This window comes from Glandiceps talaboti, chromosome 2 (genome assembly GCF_964340395.1).
Source record: "Glandiceps talaboti chromosome 2, keGlaTala1.1, whole genome shotgun sequence".
Classification (NCBI taxonomy): domain Eukaryota; kingdom Metazoa; phylum Hemichordata; class Enteropneusta; family Spengelidae; genus Glandiceps; species Glandiceps talaboti.
The window spans coordinates 27,293,118-27,310,123 of record NC_135550.1 but is presented as its reverse complement, the minus strand read 5'-3'; the positions used below and the strand labels follow the sequence as shown (position 1 = coordinate 27,310,123).

Here is a 17,006-nt window from a genome sequence, read left to right as displayed (position 1 = left end):
ATTCCTTTGCCGCACTTAATAACTTGAGCGAAATTTAGAAACACCATTCCTGTCACATGACTTGAAATTATCCCTTTTTAAAGATGCAATGCTAAAAATTCACTATTTTGGTTGCAGAAGAAATATCTATAGTAAGTAGAAACTAATAATCAGAAAGCTGTACCAGTTTCAGTTCTCCTAGCTACCACTGGCATCATTCACTAAAATTGAACTAAGACTTCTATGTATGAGAATACAGTACTGGGTCTACGTACTATGATGTGACTGAAACAATTAAAACTTTAATTTTCATATAAAAAATCGTTAGTGGTTAGATAAAGTATAAAGTAACAGTAAAAATTATGTACGAAGATTGGGTTGTCAATTAGAACTTTGCTCAGACTATAAATCAAGTTCAACGCAGGAAAAAGTTTCTGTTACATTTGTCTGTTTTTTTCACTTTACCTCAACACCTCCTAGTAAGTCAAAACTAATACGACATCCATAGTCAATCATTCATTTTGTCATGGCAACATTTATAACCATTTTGTCACTCACAGGGAAACAAAGATCAAGATTTCAATTCAAAGAACTATTTATTACACCTTAAATCAAAGCATATACAATTCACCGATTGGTCAATAAAGCATGCGTTACATCGTCGAAACGAACATTAAAACTTTACAACAATAAATTGCAAATCTATTCACGTGATTACAGCAGTAGGCTTGGTTGTTAAGTATTGGTACACGTCAATCCACACTGACATGCTGTATATCAAGTTGACAGAATATATTATTTATTTCTACTGTGATATTTGTTGTAATATCTCATTAGATTATCTCTAATCTCTCTCAACGGTTTAATATTTAAAATTACTTTTGTAAGCTAGTCGTACCATTTAAACGCTGTAAATGTATGAAAAACTTCAACTTTCTTTGTATAGATAAGACGTCTACGTTGCAACTAGTGGTGTGACAATGACATCTACTTTACAAACCACTTGCACATTTACCTTACATGTAAGTCCCTACCGTATTACCAAACTTCGAACATGTGCAAGTGCAGTGGACTCCAGCAACGCCTAATCACAATCAAATAGCATGCAATTTTCGCCACTTTTTCAATGTACTCTAGGCTTTTAATTTGACCAGAACTTACATACTTCATGACGAATATCTCAGTTACAAATGCAAGCTTTAATTACGTCATAGCCCGTCACATAATAATTCCGTCACCACAATTTTAAGTAAATTATTGTGAGATGCTTTCATAAATAATGTCGCATTGGTGGTGAATCATAAACTATGTATATTATTTTCTGAAACAAAAGATGAATAGTGCTACAAAACATGCACCTTTGCTAAATGATATACACACACGCTATAATATAATAGTGAATATTTGCTACGATAGAACTGTACAATATATGTATATACTACGATAGAACTGTACAATATATGTATATACTACGATAGAACTGTACAATATATGTATATACTACGATAGAACTGTACAATATATGTATATACTACGATAGAACTGTACAATATATATATATACTACGAGAGAACTGTACAATATATGTATATACTACGATAGAACTGTACAATATATGTATATACTACGATAGAACTGTACAATATATATATATACTACGAGAGAACTGTACAATATATGTATATTCTACGAAAGAACTGGTAAAATATGTCTATATACACGCATATCCATTTGTTACACACATAAGTATTATTCATATCTCTGAGACTATTTTCTTAGATCGTCAACGAACTAATTACACGCATGTGGATTTTTCCGTTAAGCTGAAAAGGGGCATTTTGAAATGTATCAACACAACCATATTTTGTGACATGCTCTCACTTATCACAATGTGTATTTTCATTCGATTTCTTCACACATTTTTCTTCAAGTTCAATAATTTGAAACATGACCGCGTAATTCAAAATTACATTCTCGGGATTCAACCTAAGAAATGAAAACGTCACTATATAATCATACTTTTTTTATATCGAACTATAAAGGGTTCGCGATTCCGTTTTCTTCCATCTCGAAATCACAATCTCCTTCATACCCATCACTGTAGTAAAACTTGTAAATGTCATATATTTGTATTATCAATGTGTACATCAAAAGTTTAACGATTCTAAAACATGTTTCATCACTACGGAAAACAAGTCCAGCAGTAACGTGCTGTCGTCTGGGTGTCCGGGTAATATTTTTTTACACATCAAGATTGTTGTCGCTTCTATCCCGACGTGATATACGAGGCGAAGCATCCCACCGACCTTCTCCCGTCGTTGTGTTGAAGTTGTACGTACGCCCAGTAACTGGAAGAAAATCAAGATATTTTTTGATCAGGGATAAAGTCAAACGCAAGAATATAGTGTTTTTACGCAAATCGACTATCACACACTCAAAGATCCTGAAGTCCTGAAGTTCAAATACAAATGTATGAGGACCAGCTTTTGGATAGTTTTTGTTATGACATACACAATGTATGATGACAATTACGAATCATCATACAACACATCTTGCCAGGTGATATGGCGATACGATACGAAATAAGTCTTTGTATAACTATATAATCTTATGGTGATTTTTTTATTTGTGAAATACACATTGGTCATATATGCTGGCACTTACCGTTGTCATAACGACTTCCATCGAATCTATTGTCTGTGTCTTTTTCATCACTGGCAGACACCACAGGCGATACACGTCCACCACCTGTTCTTCTCTGCAAGGTTGGTGTATTCTTCTTCACCATGGATGGTTTAGAAAAGGGTTTATTTGTAGCGTTGTTAGTACTCTGTGGACTGGTTGGGGAAGATGGCAAGATTAGAGTTGGTCGATCTTTTGCTTTCAGAGTTTGAGGTCCACCTGGATGTGGCCGTCCAGCGTACCTGAAATCGAACTTCCCGCCCAATCCGTTACCACCTGGGGGCGCTTCGTCGGCAGGTTTGTGATGTGGTTTTTGAGGACCGTTGTATACCTCCATCATTTCAGGAGACGGTGGGGGAGTCTCGATAACCATTCTTCGTTTCTCTAAAACAGGTTCTTCCTTTGGTCTAAGTTCCCACCCTGACCTGTATGATATAATTACATTAATTTATCATTATGCATCAATATTTGACTATCTTAGAAACGTACAATGTGTCAAAAAACCTTAATCAATCAATCAATCAATCAATCAATCAATACATTTATAGAGCGCCAATATCCAATACGAAGTAGAGTTCAGCTTAAGCACCAAAAGTAATAGATGTAAACATACGATAAAGGTGGCCATATTTTGTAGTCTGTTCTACGAAAGGTTACCTTATGACGTGTCTGTTAAAACACCAATTAGAAATGTGTCTCTTTCTTTTGGAGCCACTCTTTCAATCTTTTACACAGTTACACCTACTTTTTTATGGGAAACATATTTCATCTTGCCAACCCCTGATTGCGACGGTAACTATATCCCAGCTAATCATCAACACTATATCATAACGAAAAGTTATACTTCAAATACAAACCCGGTGTACATCAATATTGTACTTACGTTCTTTCATCAATCAAGTCGACTTTCTCTTTACGATGACAACACCTTCGACAGCAGCCAGCTAGTCTGTGACAACAACATTTCCAGCAACAGATGATCAGGAGGAGGAGAAGGAGAATAAATGCTAAAGCTGACAATACACCAGTGGTGATACGTCCTTCTAATGTATCCAACCACCAGTTAATATCTGTGATGACAACTTCAGATGGATAGGTTGGGTCTACGAGTACGATGTCTGTGCTACCCAGAACGTCAGTAGGTGTACCCTCCGAGTCTTTTGTCATGGAGTTCACCAAAGCATCTACGTATATAAATTCCTTGGGCAAGTTAAGATTGTTGATGTCCTCTGTTGCATCATTCTTTAAAGCGTACATTTCTAGCACTGCATTGCTGTAGAAATAGAAAAGGTATGCTGGATCAGTAAAATTACAATATAATTATTTTATCTACAATTAAGGTATGCACCTATACTGTAATTATCTGTGTGACTAAACAGATGGCCGTCTCAACAATAGTTTGTGATTGCTGCCAAATTCTCCTTCAAATTCAAGACTGCCTACCTTGACAGTAGTCGTCGACTTGATGACGTCACGACGTCTTCTGACTTCACAGCTGAAATCCTAAACTCCCAGGGAGCATAGATTGCATTCAGTGTGTTCAAAAGTTGTGTCCTTTCGGTAGCATCGAAGGCGCCGACTGTGATGCCAAGATGCACATTTATGAGAACAAGTTGAGGAATGAACGCATCAACGCGAATCACAGCTATGCTGAAAACAAGAAAATCGTGACTTTAAGCTCAATAGGTCCTGTGATCGGAAAGACGTGCATCATGGTAAGCTTATATCATAAGCGTTTGATTGTAAAATTCTTGATTTGTACAGAACTTATTAATACAGTGTGTATGTTGTCATAAGTTTATTGTTTGTTTGTTTGTTTGTTTGTTTGTTTGTTTGTTTGTTTGTTTGTTTTAACAATGTTATGAAAAAGGTTCAAATTTTGTTCCTCGTCCCCCTTCCCCATCGTTCTCAACTTCCCGGGAATTGTATACTATGCGTTGTTGTGGTAATACTTACTCTGATGTTTCAGATGGAGTTCCAGAATCTTCAGCACGACAAAATAACACATATGTTGTCTCCGCCTTGAGACCATCTGCCACTGACACCTTACCAATGTCGTCCATATCGAAATATACATGGTCCATCAACAAAGAATACGTCAGCGCTGCATTTGTACCTAAAGACGAAGAAAGATACACACTATATTAAAGTATATAGAGTGAAGATGCAAACAATGTATGACAAATGATGGTACACATTTACATTACTCTTTATTTTCAAGGACTTGAAAGTGAAGAATATACTGGTTAAATAATTAGTATATAGGGGGTCGAATGTTGTTTTATGAATAAACTTAATTGAGCCCAATCTTACGTACTTCAGAAGTTTTGGATGAGGTTCTGTTTATGTAAGGTAGAGGTCCTTGATCATAGGTTCTCACATTGGTGATATCATATAAGTCACGGTGGAACCGTAAGGATCACATAGGAACATTATTTTGCTCGGGGACAACTTTTGCTGTAGCTCTGCCAAACTACTGTTGAGTGGTCTCAGTTAAATTTCAATTCTAACCAGACAAGGGTCTTTACAAGGTCTTACTTCCACTGGCAATAACGTACCTTTGTCTGCATCACCTGCTGTTACACTGTTGATGTATGTACCAAGATCAGCATCATATCTGATTTCCCAATCATAGAACTCCTTTGAAAACACTGGTTGATTATCATTAACGTCTTTGATGGTGATATTGATGTAAGATATTCCTTGTAACGGAGTGGTTCCATCATCAGTTGCTGTTACTGTCACCTGTATGGTCCGACCAAGTGTTTCTCTATCCAAGGACTGCTTAAGTCGAACATCCCCAGTGTTTCGGTCAACCTCAATGTAGGGACTGTAAGGGTCGATGTCATACTCGATGTTGTCGCCGTCGTCGTCCGTCGCAGTGACGGTCAGTACAGTCATTCCGCCAGGCCAATTTTCCTTAACTTCCACCGTGTAAGGATCCAGTGTAAATACTGGTTCGTTGTCGTTGAGATTTACCAAGTATACATTCACTGTCAGATAGTCACTGTTCCCTGCAGAATCTGTTACTGAAACTTGAATTGTGAATGGTTCGGGATAGCCATCCTCGTAGTTCATTTCTGCTCTGACTCTTAACTTGGGAGTTTGGACGACTTTGAAAAAACCACTGTAAGTACTTGAAACAACAGCAAATGTCAAGTCGGCTGGTGCATCATCAGTGTCAGTTACTGAGAGGTCAACAGGTAGATTGCTGTCTATTGCCTAAAGAGAGAGTAAGAGCAAATATATTACTAGATTGTCGATTGTTCATCATAATTCCATGACTTCCATTGATATCTTTACAGAATGAGATGATTTTCTGATATTTGTCAAATTAATAGAACCAAAGTGTAGTGTTTCCATACTAAGGTACATTGTAAATGTTACAGGAACTTACAGTGTTTTCGTTCATGTAGAGGTCTTGTGGATTCACATCAAATACTGGTGGTTCATTGACGTCAGTTATATCAACATTCAAGGTACCTGTAGCTGTATAAATGCCGTCTGAAGCTTCCACAATAATGATATATTGATTAACGGTTTCATAGTCAAAGTTGGGATTGTTGACTATACGAATTTGTCCATCATCAAACAGGGCTATTGGAGAGGGAAAGAAAACCAAACAATTAAAGCTGTCTCTCTGTCTCTGTCTCTGTCTCTGTCACACACACACACACACACACACACACACACACACACACACACACACACACACACACACACACACACCTGACAACTTGTTGACTCTCCCCTTTATTTTAAATTATTATATCTGTGTTATGGTGTACTTCACTTACCTACGTCGGCTACAGAAAACTTGCTTTGACCACTGGTAGGGGAAACACTGATAGTGAAGTTGACTTCATCTCCATCTACGTCATAACCATCAACTAGAAATATTCCAGCTGCGTTGAAGGCATCCTCTGGAACAGTGACAGTGGCTGGTAAATTCAATATCACCGGTGGTTCATTCACAGCTGTGACGTTGACAGTGAGTTTAGCTGATGGTCCTATGATCATTCCGTCATTACATACTACAGTTATCTCGTACGATGACGTTGTCTCAGCATCCAGAGAAGGTGCAGTGACCAATCCTATTTCATAAGCTGTGATAAAATAGTGAGGTGTCGTCAGGATAAAAACATTCAAGGACGAAATAATAGTATTGTGTTTTGTAAAAATCCACAATGTTTCCTTCTTCTAACGTTATTTTACTAATATCACTGACAGTTTGTACTAGTCATTTGAGCCCTATGCTATACCTCTGACTTCCACAAATAGCAGCATTGAGCGGAAGATACAACTTCACATACCTTCGAGTCTTATATCAGTGCCAAAAAATAATGTTCAGACTGGAAAAAACAAAAACTAATAAACTAAATTCTTACTTGTTGAATTAAAATCGAAATTTCCATCATTAGGATTCGGTGAAAATGTACATATTGCGGTGTCTCCATCAATATCGTATGGTGATAATGTAAAGAACACATTTCCTCCCAACGAATCTTCTGTTATGCTTATCGTATCAGGAAGATTGAGGATAATTGGTCCTGCGTTTTCGTCCCTTACTTGTACGTAGAGGTCCTGCGTGTCTGTAAATGTACCGTCGTCTATGGTTACAGTTAAGGTATATGAATTCTGTATCATGTAATTCAACCCCGGTGGAACAACCTCTATGTTTCCTGCAAGGTAAAAACGTGTGTGTGAGATACGACCATGTGAAATAAAGAATATGAAAAGCTTGACCAGCTTTGCTATTTCTTAATCCCTTTTGCATTGTATTCTGTATATGTATCTATTTTAGGGATAATTCTTTATTATATTGGTGAATAAACATTATTATTATAAAAAGATTGTATTAAGTCATTGCATTTTGTAGTTATAAACAAATACGAGTCATGTGGAACCAGCGTCTGAGAAGTCTCAAGTTCACCCTAACCTCAGACCACTTGTTAGGTGGTCAGAGTCCTGACAAACACATTTTCCTTTGCCATGTATAGTACCTCAGACCATCAAACAATTTGGTGGTCTGAGATAGTACAGATATCTTGTCAATGTTATTATCAACAAAAACGCATTGCGTGTATCTATATCCCATACAAGATACGCTAAATAGTGTTAAAGTCATACATTCAAGCATTGTTTGAAATTCGTACCCAGAGCATCGATTGTGAATGGAACCCCTCCTGGGCTCATGGTGAAGGTTGGGAGAGTTGTATCATTCACGTCGACATCAATGGTTTGGACGACGAATATTTGTCCAAACATGGTTTCTCCTACAACCTGTGTGTCTGGTAGATTGGCAATGTATACAGGTTCATTTTCGTCAAGTACGTCAACTGTTAGGAAAGCGATTGTTGTTTGTGAGTTAGCGTCCATTGCTTCGATTTCCAGCGTCCACGTTGTTATGCCTGATTCGTAGTCCAAGCCAGGATTGGCGGTATTTTCGATGGTGAAAACTGCAAGATAGGATTATATGATGGGTTGTAAAACAAAAATGTTATCAAATTTATGATTTCACCCTAAATCGCCTCTCTCATGTCTCAGTCTGACCAAAGGCACGATTCTAATTACATCCCCATTATTCACTACACTTGTTTTCTTGTTTTACCTGTTACTTGTTACAAAAAAGTCTAGCTAGGAAACTGCCAGTACTGCAGACCCCCATACACACACGTGCACACACACACACACACACACACACACACACATTAATGTATGACTGTGTGTCTGTTTGTATGTGTAATGGAAAACATCTTTCTTTGAATTGTGTTAATTTATTGTTGAGTACAAATCAATCTTACCAGCTACACCTACAGTTGGAACATTATGTACAGTGGAGGTGATATCAAAGGGTCCTCCTGTTGGAATTGTATTTATTATATCGATTGATATTCCAGAAGAGTCTGTGGGATTTTCATCATCAGAGACGCTGACTAATTTCACAACTTCTGGTGACGTCACCAATTCTCGTACAGTGCCACTGCCAGGGAGGTTGAGGAAAGTTGGTGGGTCAGATTCATTTGTGACATCTACTGTCAGAATTGTTGTTGCCGTACCAGCAGTAGGGTCAAACAAATCCTCTACGATAACTTCCAACGTCCACTGGCTAACCGTTTCAAAGTCAAGGCCGGGTGGATTTTTTACTACTATCGTAGCTACGTTTGTGTCACTCGCAATACCTGCCAAAGATTCAAATGGGATTATCTATTATCATTTTTTCATTTCTAGTCTATTTTAATTTAAATATGACTCTCGTCTGTATTGATATTAGGTCATGTGATAAATTGTGACCAACGTCATTTTCCGGAAGAATGCCGAAACGGCACAGATGAACAACATTTCGAAGGGTAGACGTAAACGGAAACTGTGACACAAATTATAACAATAATAATATTCTAAAAACTTGTCGATCGTTGATTTTTAGGAGAAAAACAAGAAGAGGTGATACATTATAACCACTTAAATTTTGTCCCACTACCAAAAGAAGTTACCAAATTTATCCACTTTCACAAAACATGTGTGTAATTTGAAATAAATATGAATTCAAGTTAGAGTGTTATCATTATCACGTTCTTGGACGATCGGCCAGTGGATTTACCAAGACCAGACTTAAACCAAAATCTGAATATCACCACAACTGGACCACTCGTCAAAATTGAAATCTTACAGTTCAAACAGAAATGTTCTTCTTTGCTGTTTATTGACACTTGGTGCAATTCACGAGCAATAATTATAAATACTATTACAGAAATACTAAACACCAGTATAAGTTATACTATACCTTGGTTGAGTTGAAATGGTTCATTTCCAGCCCCGGGGTTTGGTGTTATTGTTTCTAAGGTGTAATAGTACAGTGCCGTTACAGGTTGTCCGCTGGTTGTGAATGTTGATCCAACAGCTGTACCGTCGACAGCTAATTCCGGTATGGTAACGGTCATAGAGGTTGTGGTTAACATCAACGCTGTTAGATAAAAATGATGGAGGGTCAAAAACATATACATACGGGTAACTCAAACATGTTATGATTGATTTATTAAAGTATATAGTAATATACGTGACATTTCACTGGGTCTAAACTATATCCACTAATCTCTTCAATTGTATTCATAACATACATGTATACTTTAGTAACTGATGAATTCCAGTTAGATTCTAATGTCATAACCTAACCAATGTCTGATACAGGGACATGATGATAATGACTATACGCAAAGCTTTCATTTTAAATTCTGGGTATGTGTACAACAAGTATAACTTATTAGTAGTTCATTTGTCTTGTCACCTTACTCTGTGAACCATACCTCCATGGTGAAACTTAGACAATACAGTGTCGAAGACTTTCATTTACTCTTCTAAGTAGCTTCATTTTGAAATGTGATTCATTCATGTTTATCACAAGTGGGTCAAAATGAAGGAATGACATCACTGATGTGTGTATTTGAAAGTAAAAAAGGGCGTATTGTTCGGTAATATGGTTGAAAGTATTGGAGGTTAATTATTGTATAAATTATTGATTCAGAAATTGATAAAATTTGTTACCCGTTTACTTGTCCACCGTTTTCGTAGTGTTCTTTGTTAAGTTATAAGACTAGCACAGTACATCATTTTCGACATCTATTGTCTGGCTTACATTTCCAAATAAATATAATGCTGGTTTGAAGGACATAAGCTGACTGTGGGTAACGTTTGTTGCATATTATAAAGTCTACTCACTGAAGATTACTTTAACCATCAATTGTTATTCAATACGGCGTGGGATGTCGTGACTGTCGGGAGGAGGGGGTGCGATATTGGCTAAACTCAAAACCTGGCATACAAATATACTATATATCATAAACAATTCGATTACATAATTGAATATACGTCTACCAAAATGCCGAGGACCCCATATACTAACGATGCCAGGCGACGAGTTTAATTCATCGTGATGCATCGATGCTAGAATAGTTGCAAATGTAAAACCCTGGTGGCGAAAAACAGTGTGTGTTTAAGGGGGGTCTGCAGTACTGGTAGTTTCCCATCTAGACTCTTTTTTGGAACAAGTAAACAGGTAAAGCAAGAAAACAAATGTAGTGAGTAATGGGGATGTAATTAGAATCGTGCCTTTGGTCAGACTGAGACATGAGAGAGGCGATTTAGGGTGAAATCATACATTTTATAAAAACAACGTCGCACGCCTTCCAAAGCGTGATCGATAATAAACATTTTCATCCGAGTAAAACAAGCTTCAAGTCACAACCTCAGTCTGTGTCACTGTAATGAAACGTCTAGCCAGACGATTTGTTTTGTTTTGGTTGCCATCGTTTATTTTGATAATTTGTCCGAAATTTAGTTAATCTTGATTGACAGACGGGTAAGGTATGGTGCATGGCAAGTTATCAAATAAAAGATAGGCTACATAAATATCACATAAAATTGACTGGCCTCGAAGCACTAGTGACCTCCAAGTTGGTCCTCCAAATTGTAAAGAATTGTGATAGTTTGCCTTCTGTATGGCATTGCATTGATTCATGACATATATGATGAGTAAAGCAGTGTTGCTATAGATACATGTACGTCAGCATGTGTCTAAAAAGTTGCCACATGCGTCATTTCCGTACAGCGTAAAGGAAGTCTATATTCATAGTGATGTCTGTCTGTCTGTCTGTCTGTCTGTCTGTCATTGTGCGTGTCACTATGTGTCATCGTTTTCCAAAAATGCCTCGCTCAATTGAAACGAAATTCGGTTAATATACTTTGGAGGGTTATGGCTATAACTGAATAGGTTTTAGTAAATATCCAATGAATATTAATTAATGAGGAATTTGCGTAAATAACGATTTTCGATAATCAGCCTATATCTTAATAATGCATACTTTAAATTTCATGGAATATTTGAAATATATTGATAACAAAACAATTGTTCATATAAAGCTGGTCAATGTAGCTTTTAACAGTAACTAGTAATTTGCATAATGAATGATTTTCAGTAATTAGGCTATATCTTAAGATTGCACACTTCATATTTTACATGATTTAGTACATACACCAACGTCCATAACAAACTGCACCTGTACTTTAAAGATTGTTGATGTATTATAATGTAATATTTCATATGTATAATGAATTTCATTAATTAGACAATATCTAGAGAATGCAAGCTTACAATTTCATATAGTTTGGTACATACATTGATGATACCAAAGTGCATGTGTTCTATAAAGCTTGTTGTTGTAACTATCTTAGTGATTCATTTGCTTATTAATTATATTTGGTAATTAGGCAATATCTTAACTATGCAAGCTTCAAATTCCAATTAATTTGTAGATTAAGGGGTATATCATGTATGACAGCGATATCACAAAATTTTGTATTCCAGCAATTACTGTGTGTAGGAACACTAATCTGAAGGTTTTGCCTTTACAGAAAGTATTCATTATGGTTTATTATGAGTTGTTAAAATGAGTTAGATTGCTTGACGTGAGAAAGAAAGTAGCGAGTGCTGAGAGAAATTCCATTATCGTACTCTGCCTTTTAGATTTCCTCCTACTAGAAACAGGCAAGGTATACCTTCTGTGTAACGTATTAATTATTCATACAATATACAATAAACATGATAACTGTGAACGCATGTGTCCGTAAAGTGGTAATATGTGTATGAGAACGACTTTTCTCAACTTGAAGGTGTTTTATCACCATGGTCTATGATTCGTAGATAACATACTCATATCGTGTTCGGTTTCAAATCGATTTATGGTGCAAATACCAGTTACAGTAAACATTGTAAAAACGAGCATGACGCGGAAAATCTGTAATGATAAAGCACATCCATCACCACGTTCGTAAGATATCTATGGGAAAACGTGAAATTTACCAAATCTCCCAGTCCTCTGTTCTGTTATTATTTAAAAAACCTAACTGAATTTTACCGCTTTATGTTAAGGCAGGGTAGCACTCGTCTATATTTGAGATATATTAAGATTAGTCAAACACGTGATCTGAGCCGAGGAGTGTTGTGGCAGGGCTTGTTGGGATTAATTTCACTCGATTTTTCATGCTGGGGGCATAACAAGTGTACACTTTCTTTTCACGTGCATTTGTTGTGAAATAAACATAGCAAGCTAAAGAAGTCATGTACATTTCATGTACAATATAGACCTGGGGTGACAGACTTGTTCTATAATAAGTTTTCTCATCAGATCAGATTTGATTATCAGAAACTGTGATCTTGGATTGCTTCAAACATATAGTTAATATTTTCATGTTGCAACACCGAGAAATACATTTCCTCTAAAAAGTAGTGGAGTTAATTGCATTTCATGTACGGAATCACCATTTATACCAGATCAACAGATAGCACGTTTAAACCGGTAACTGACGGGTGAATAATTTTGGTGAAGGGCGGAAATAGCTTTGCTTTTAACAAATAAGCCTTGAAACTTTATTAATGATCCTGACATGGAAAGGTGTCAATGTGGTGAAACATGGAAATTATTTCTTTTTATAAAATAATTGCAATTGTAATTCCAACAAACTGCTATATGATAGCCATCTGTAATATTCCAAAGAAATGTGTTGAATTTACGGAAACTGGAGTAAAACTACATATGTTATAACCAAACACTGAACCCACATACGGTAATATGCCATATTAGCTTTATTTCATAGTTAACACGTTTTAATTTTCATAAAACAGAGAGTCATATGTTATCTGCAGCATGGTAGGAAACAATGTACATATACTATAGTAATCTTATGTCCGGATAACGGCAGTAAAAAATTGATAACGATTTTCGGTAATTAGGCTGTATATTAAGAATGGAAGCTTCAAATTCCATATAATGATAATAATGCTCATTCAGTGTTTGACATAGTTTGCTGATATAGTTTCCATCGTATTCAGTTATTTGCATACTTAATGGTCTTAATTAACTAGGCTATGAGGCACACAGAGTAAATGACACCATACAATCAACAACAATACAAAACAATAATGACAAAGCAAGCGTTTCTAATGTACTAATTTGAAAACTTGGGACAAATATTACGTCATTAAAAACTAACTTTTCAAAATATAAAAAAAACGAATAATTTTCAAAATTTAATGTCTCATTTTCGTGTTTATTTCAAATACACCATACACCTTTTCTCGCGTGATCATAACAATTCGACTGAATTGGGGGGTTTTATCGTTCGCTTATGCAAAATAACTTCACCTCCACTCCAGTCTAGGAATTGCCTCCCCGTTGTCTAAGATTGAGAATGTACCAAACCCGACAAACGAACTGACGATTCTGGTACCAAACGTTTGGTTAAAAAGAATTCAATTGAAGCTTTTTGTTGACGAAGGAGTGACCTCACTTGTTTGTCAGTCATTTTGTGATGTACTGTATACCTGACAAAGAAACCACTAGCATAAATGATAATTCGTGAGTAAACAGGCTGTCAGAGAAGGAGGCCACTTCAAACTCTTGGTGTATTGAAATATTTGAAATTACGAAATGGCTTTACAGTCGTCCAGTGTGTTTTCCTACTCGTAGTTGTGGTATATGGAATCTCATACAGTAAAGTCCTATATAGTAAGACTATACTACACAACCTATTTTATTGGTCAGTAAAGACATTCTAGTCAGCCATACAATTCAATCGTAACTATCTAAGTAGTACCCATGGAGTCAAGTGTTCAAGACGACCCCGTATAGCATGTATATCTAAACATGGACGGTGCTTCCAATACTTACTATCTGCATGTAACTGGTTACATTGATTTGTCATGGCTGGTTAGTTCACCATGACACATTGTCCCTGACCGAACACGCATATCGATGGAAATAAGTAAAACATTATTACGGCAACTATATCGTCGTTGTTGACAACAAGGTGTTAATGTTATAGTGTCGTATAATCTCATGAGATTACACTGTTAATTACATTATTTTATAGAAAACAAATTTGAACTTTTTGGGTAGTTCATGTTCTAATGTCCATACAAGTCTGACTTTGGTTAAATAGATCAGAACAATACGTACAAATGGTTATAGTAACATGGTATTTGCAAATCACTAGTTAGAAATGTATTATGATAAAACGACGGACAGAAATATTGCTGCTGGTCAACTATTGTTTCGAAACACTGGAAATGGATATATATATAAAACAAATAGTATAAATGCGATACTTTCAATCTGATGAGAGATTGTAATTATAATCTTAATAACTTTCCCAATAAGAAAACCTAGAACATTATTGACTTTGTGTGTGAAAAAAATAATGTACGTACCTGAATCAGCATACCGTGTGAGAAGTGTGAATATCAATCCACGTATAAGAACCGACAACGTTTTCATTCTTCTGTCCATAATTAAATGCCAGTTTTAAAAGTAAATCCGATCAGAACAAAAAATTTACTTTGGATAGGTGATGATTTCCTCCTGATATGTAAATACGTGTGATTTCAGTTTACACGTATGTCGACATTGGTACAAAGATAGGATTGGGGATGAGCACATCTACAACAACAGAGTGACGTAGCAAAGGTCAATTTAGGTCAACCCTATCTTCAAAACGTCCAAACTTAACAAAGGAGCTTTTTTCGACAGCTATCCTGAGAAGCTCGCTATGGCTGACATCTTCTTTGTCGGACAGACAATACCTGCCGGTGATAAAAAACTGTAGGGCTTGGCTCAGCACTCTTTCATATGCAGTTCCTGTTCTATTATTGGGTAAACACAAGCTCGTATATAGTGATATACCTCAGCTGAGGGTTAATGTTTGTAAAGAGCTCCCAGGATTAAGAGGAAAAGAATACTTATTATGCTCCGATGTATGTGAATATGAGTCACCCACAGTACACAGACACAGAAATACCGAGTGGAGACAATGAAAATGACGTACGTGTCATTTCTCAAAAGTTACAATTCATGTAAATTTCAACTTTCAGAGGATAGGATATACCAAGTTAAAGTTTTAAGCGGAAAAAAAGAACAATGTATGCAATTTTGTTCGTATCAAGTGATGGGATAATAATGCCCCTCGTGTAAATCATGACTATAAATAACAACTAGTAGTAACTATAAGTGTAATTAAATTACAACTTAGAACCTAGCAACGATAATTTGTCGCCCGTACCCTGTTACTCTTACATTGTTGTGACAACGAAGTGTCGTAGTTATACACAAACAAGATCGGGTCAAAATGAACAGTTCACTGTAACACAAAGGAACGTAAAATACGCCGGTGTAATTCAAACAAACCAATATATTTCTAAATTGCTTTACAGAAGGACAAAACACTTCTTAATTAATCACAAACACAAAGAATAAAGACTAGCCTTGGTCAACCACAATATGTTACATTCATGTAGGCATAAGCTTATAGTGTTTTTTCTTAGCAGTTGTATCTCATTTTATAGAAAAATATCACACTTCGACATCACATGTAAAACCCAACTTGGAAGCGATATGACTATAGACTCTCGCCTCCCCTGTATCATAATTGATCTATTTACAATAGTCAACATCTTCTATTCAGATTTCAGGATGTGAAAGGAATGAGAAGTAGTTATGTGTTGTCTAGTACCGCTCACAATCTAACACAATGAGGTAATGCCCCCATTAAAATCGTGCCAAAGTCAAACCAAACTATGGCAGTCAGGAACTAGATTGGAATCATCATCATTTGGTGAATATCCACTTAAATGGAAATAGAGGTTTCTCTTTGGTTTGAGTCACTGTCGCGTGAACGGTCTTGATAATAACTATTTATTTCTTGTAAGATATAGTAGATATGAGTGAATAGCTAAATACTTATAGAAGTGATAATGGCGCATACAAAACAACATGTTATTTATTTTTCAAAAATGACCTTATTTTCCCTGTGGTCATTCTGTAGCATTTGAAGAATTGTAAAATAATATGAATGTTGCGGTATCTGTCTGACGCTTCCAAGGTTTCATATATGTAGTAAACCAGATCTTTACAGAGTCATTATAAGACAAGAAATGAAATACACTGAACAGAGAGCAGGGACATTAACGACAACTTTGAGCACAGGCAATTGAATTGAAAGCTGAAGGACAAACTCAATCAGATACAAAGAATAGGTCTGGCACGTAATATCCTTCTTGTCTTGCTAGCTAAAGGTGAACAAAACCCCAATGTCAAAACTGAAAAGGTGACGGATAATGTGGATTTCAGTGAAATATTATTTATTTACATATGCAATATTACTTTTTGAAAGGTTAGTTCTTTAACGTGGTGATAATCTCCTCGTGTTCTTTTCAAGCCTAGCCTACTTTAACAAAGTCAAGTGGAAGGAATAACAACAAGTTTTTGTAGTTACCACCAAACACAAACTCTGTTAAG

General features: G+C 36.2%; 1 protein-coding gene across 1 annotated transcript; it reads right to left on the bottom strand.

Moving 5' to 3' along the window:
- Positions 1 to 1,511: 1,511 nt before the first annotated feature.
- LOC144450284 (cadherin EGF LAG seven-pass G-type receptor 2-like) lies at positions 1,512 to 15,145 on the bottom strand. The gene is made up of 13 exons (XM_078140886.1): positions 14,924 to 15,145; positions 9,446 to 9,625; positions 8,466 to 8,843; positions 7,818 to 8,120; positions 7,050 to 7,343; positions 6,459 to 6,767; positions 6,059 to 6,258; positions 5,220 to 5,883; positions 4,618 to 4,777; positions 4,105 to 4,311; positions 3,545 to 3,934; positions 2,644 to 3,086; positions 1,512 to 2,327 (listed from the first exon to the last, which is right to left on the bottom strand). The coding sequence occupies exons 1-13, from the start codon at positions 15,000 to 15,002 to the stop codon at positions 2,221 to 2,223; spliced, it is 3,714 nt and encodes a 1,237-aa protein (XP_077997012.1). The 5' UTR covers positions 15,003 to 15,145; the 3' UTR covers positions 1,512 to 2,220.
- Between the last annotated feature and the right edge of the window lie 1,861 nt (positions 15,146 to 17,006).

Excerpts from the sequence above, each read along its gene's own strand:
- LOC144450284 (XM_078140886.1), bottom strand. The coding sequence starts at position 15,002 with ATGGACAGAAGAATGAAAACGTTGTCGGTTCTTATACGTGGATTGATA. Across the intron at positions 6,259-6,458 it reads GTTTTCTGTAGCCGACGTAG|CCCTGTTTGATGATGGACAA; the intron begins GTAAGTGAAGTA and ends CCTCTCCAATAG. Across the intron at positions 4,778-5,219 it reads AGCAGGTGATGCAGACAAAG|GTACAAATGCAGCGCTGACG; the intron begins GTACGTTATTGC and ends CTTCGTCTTTAG.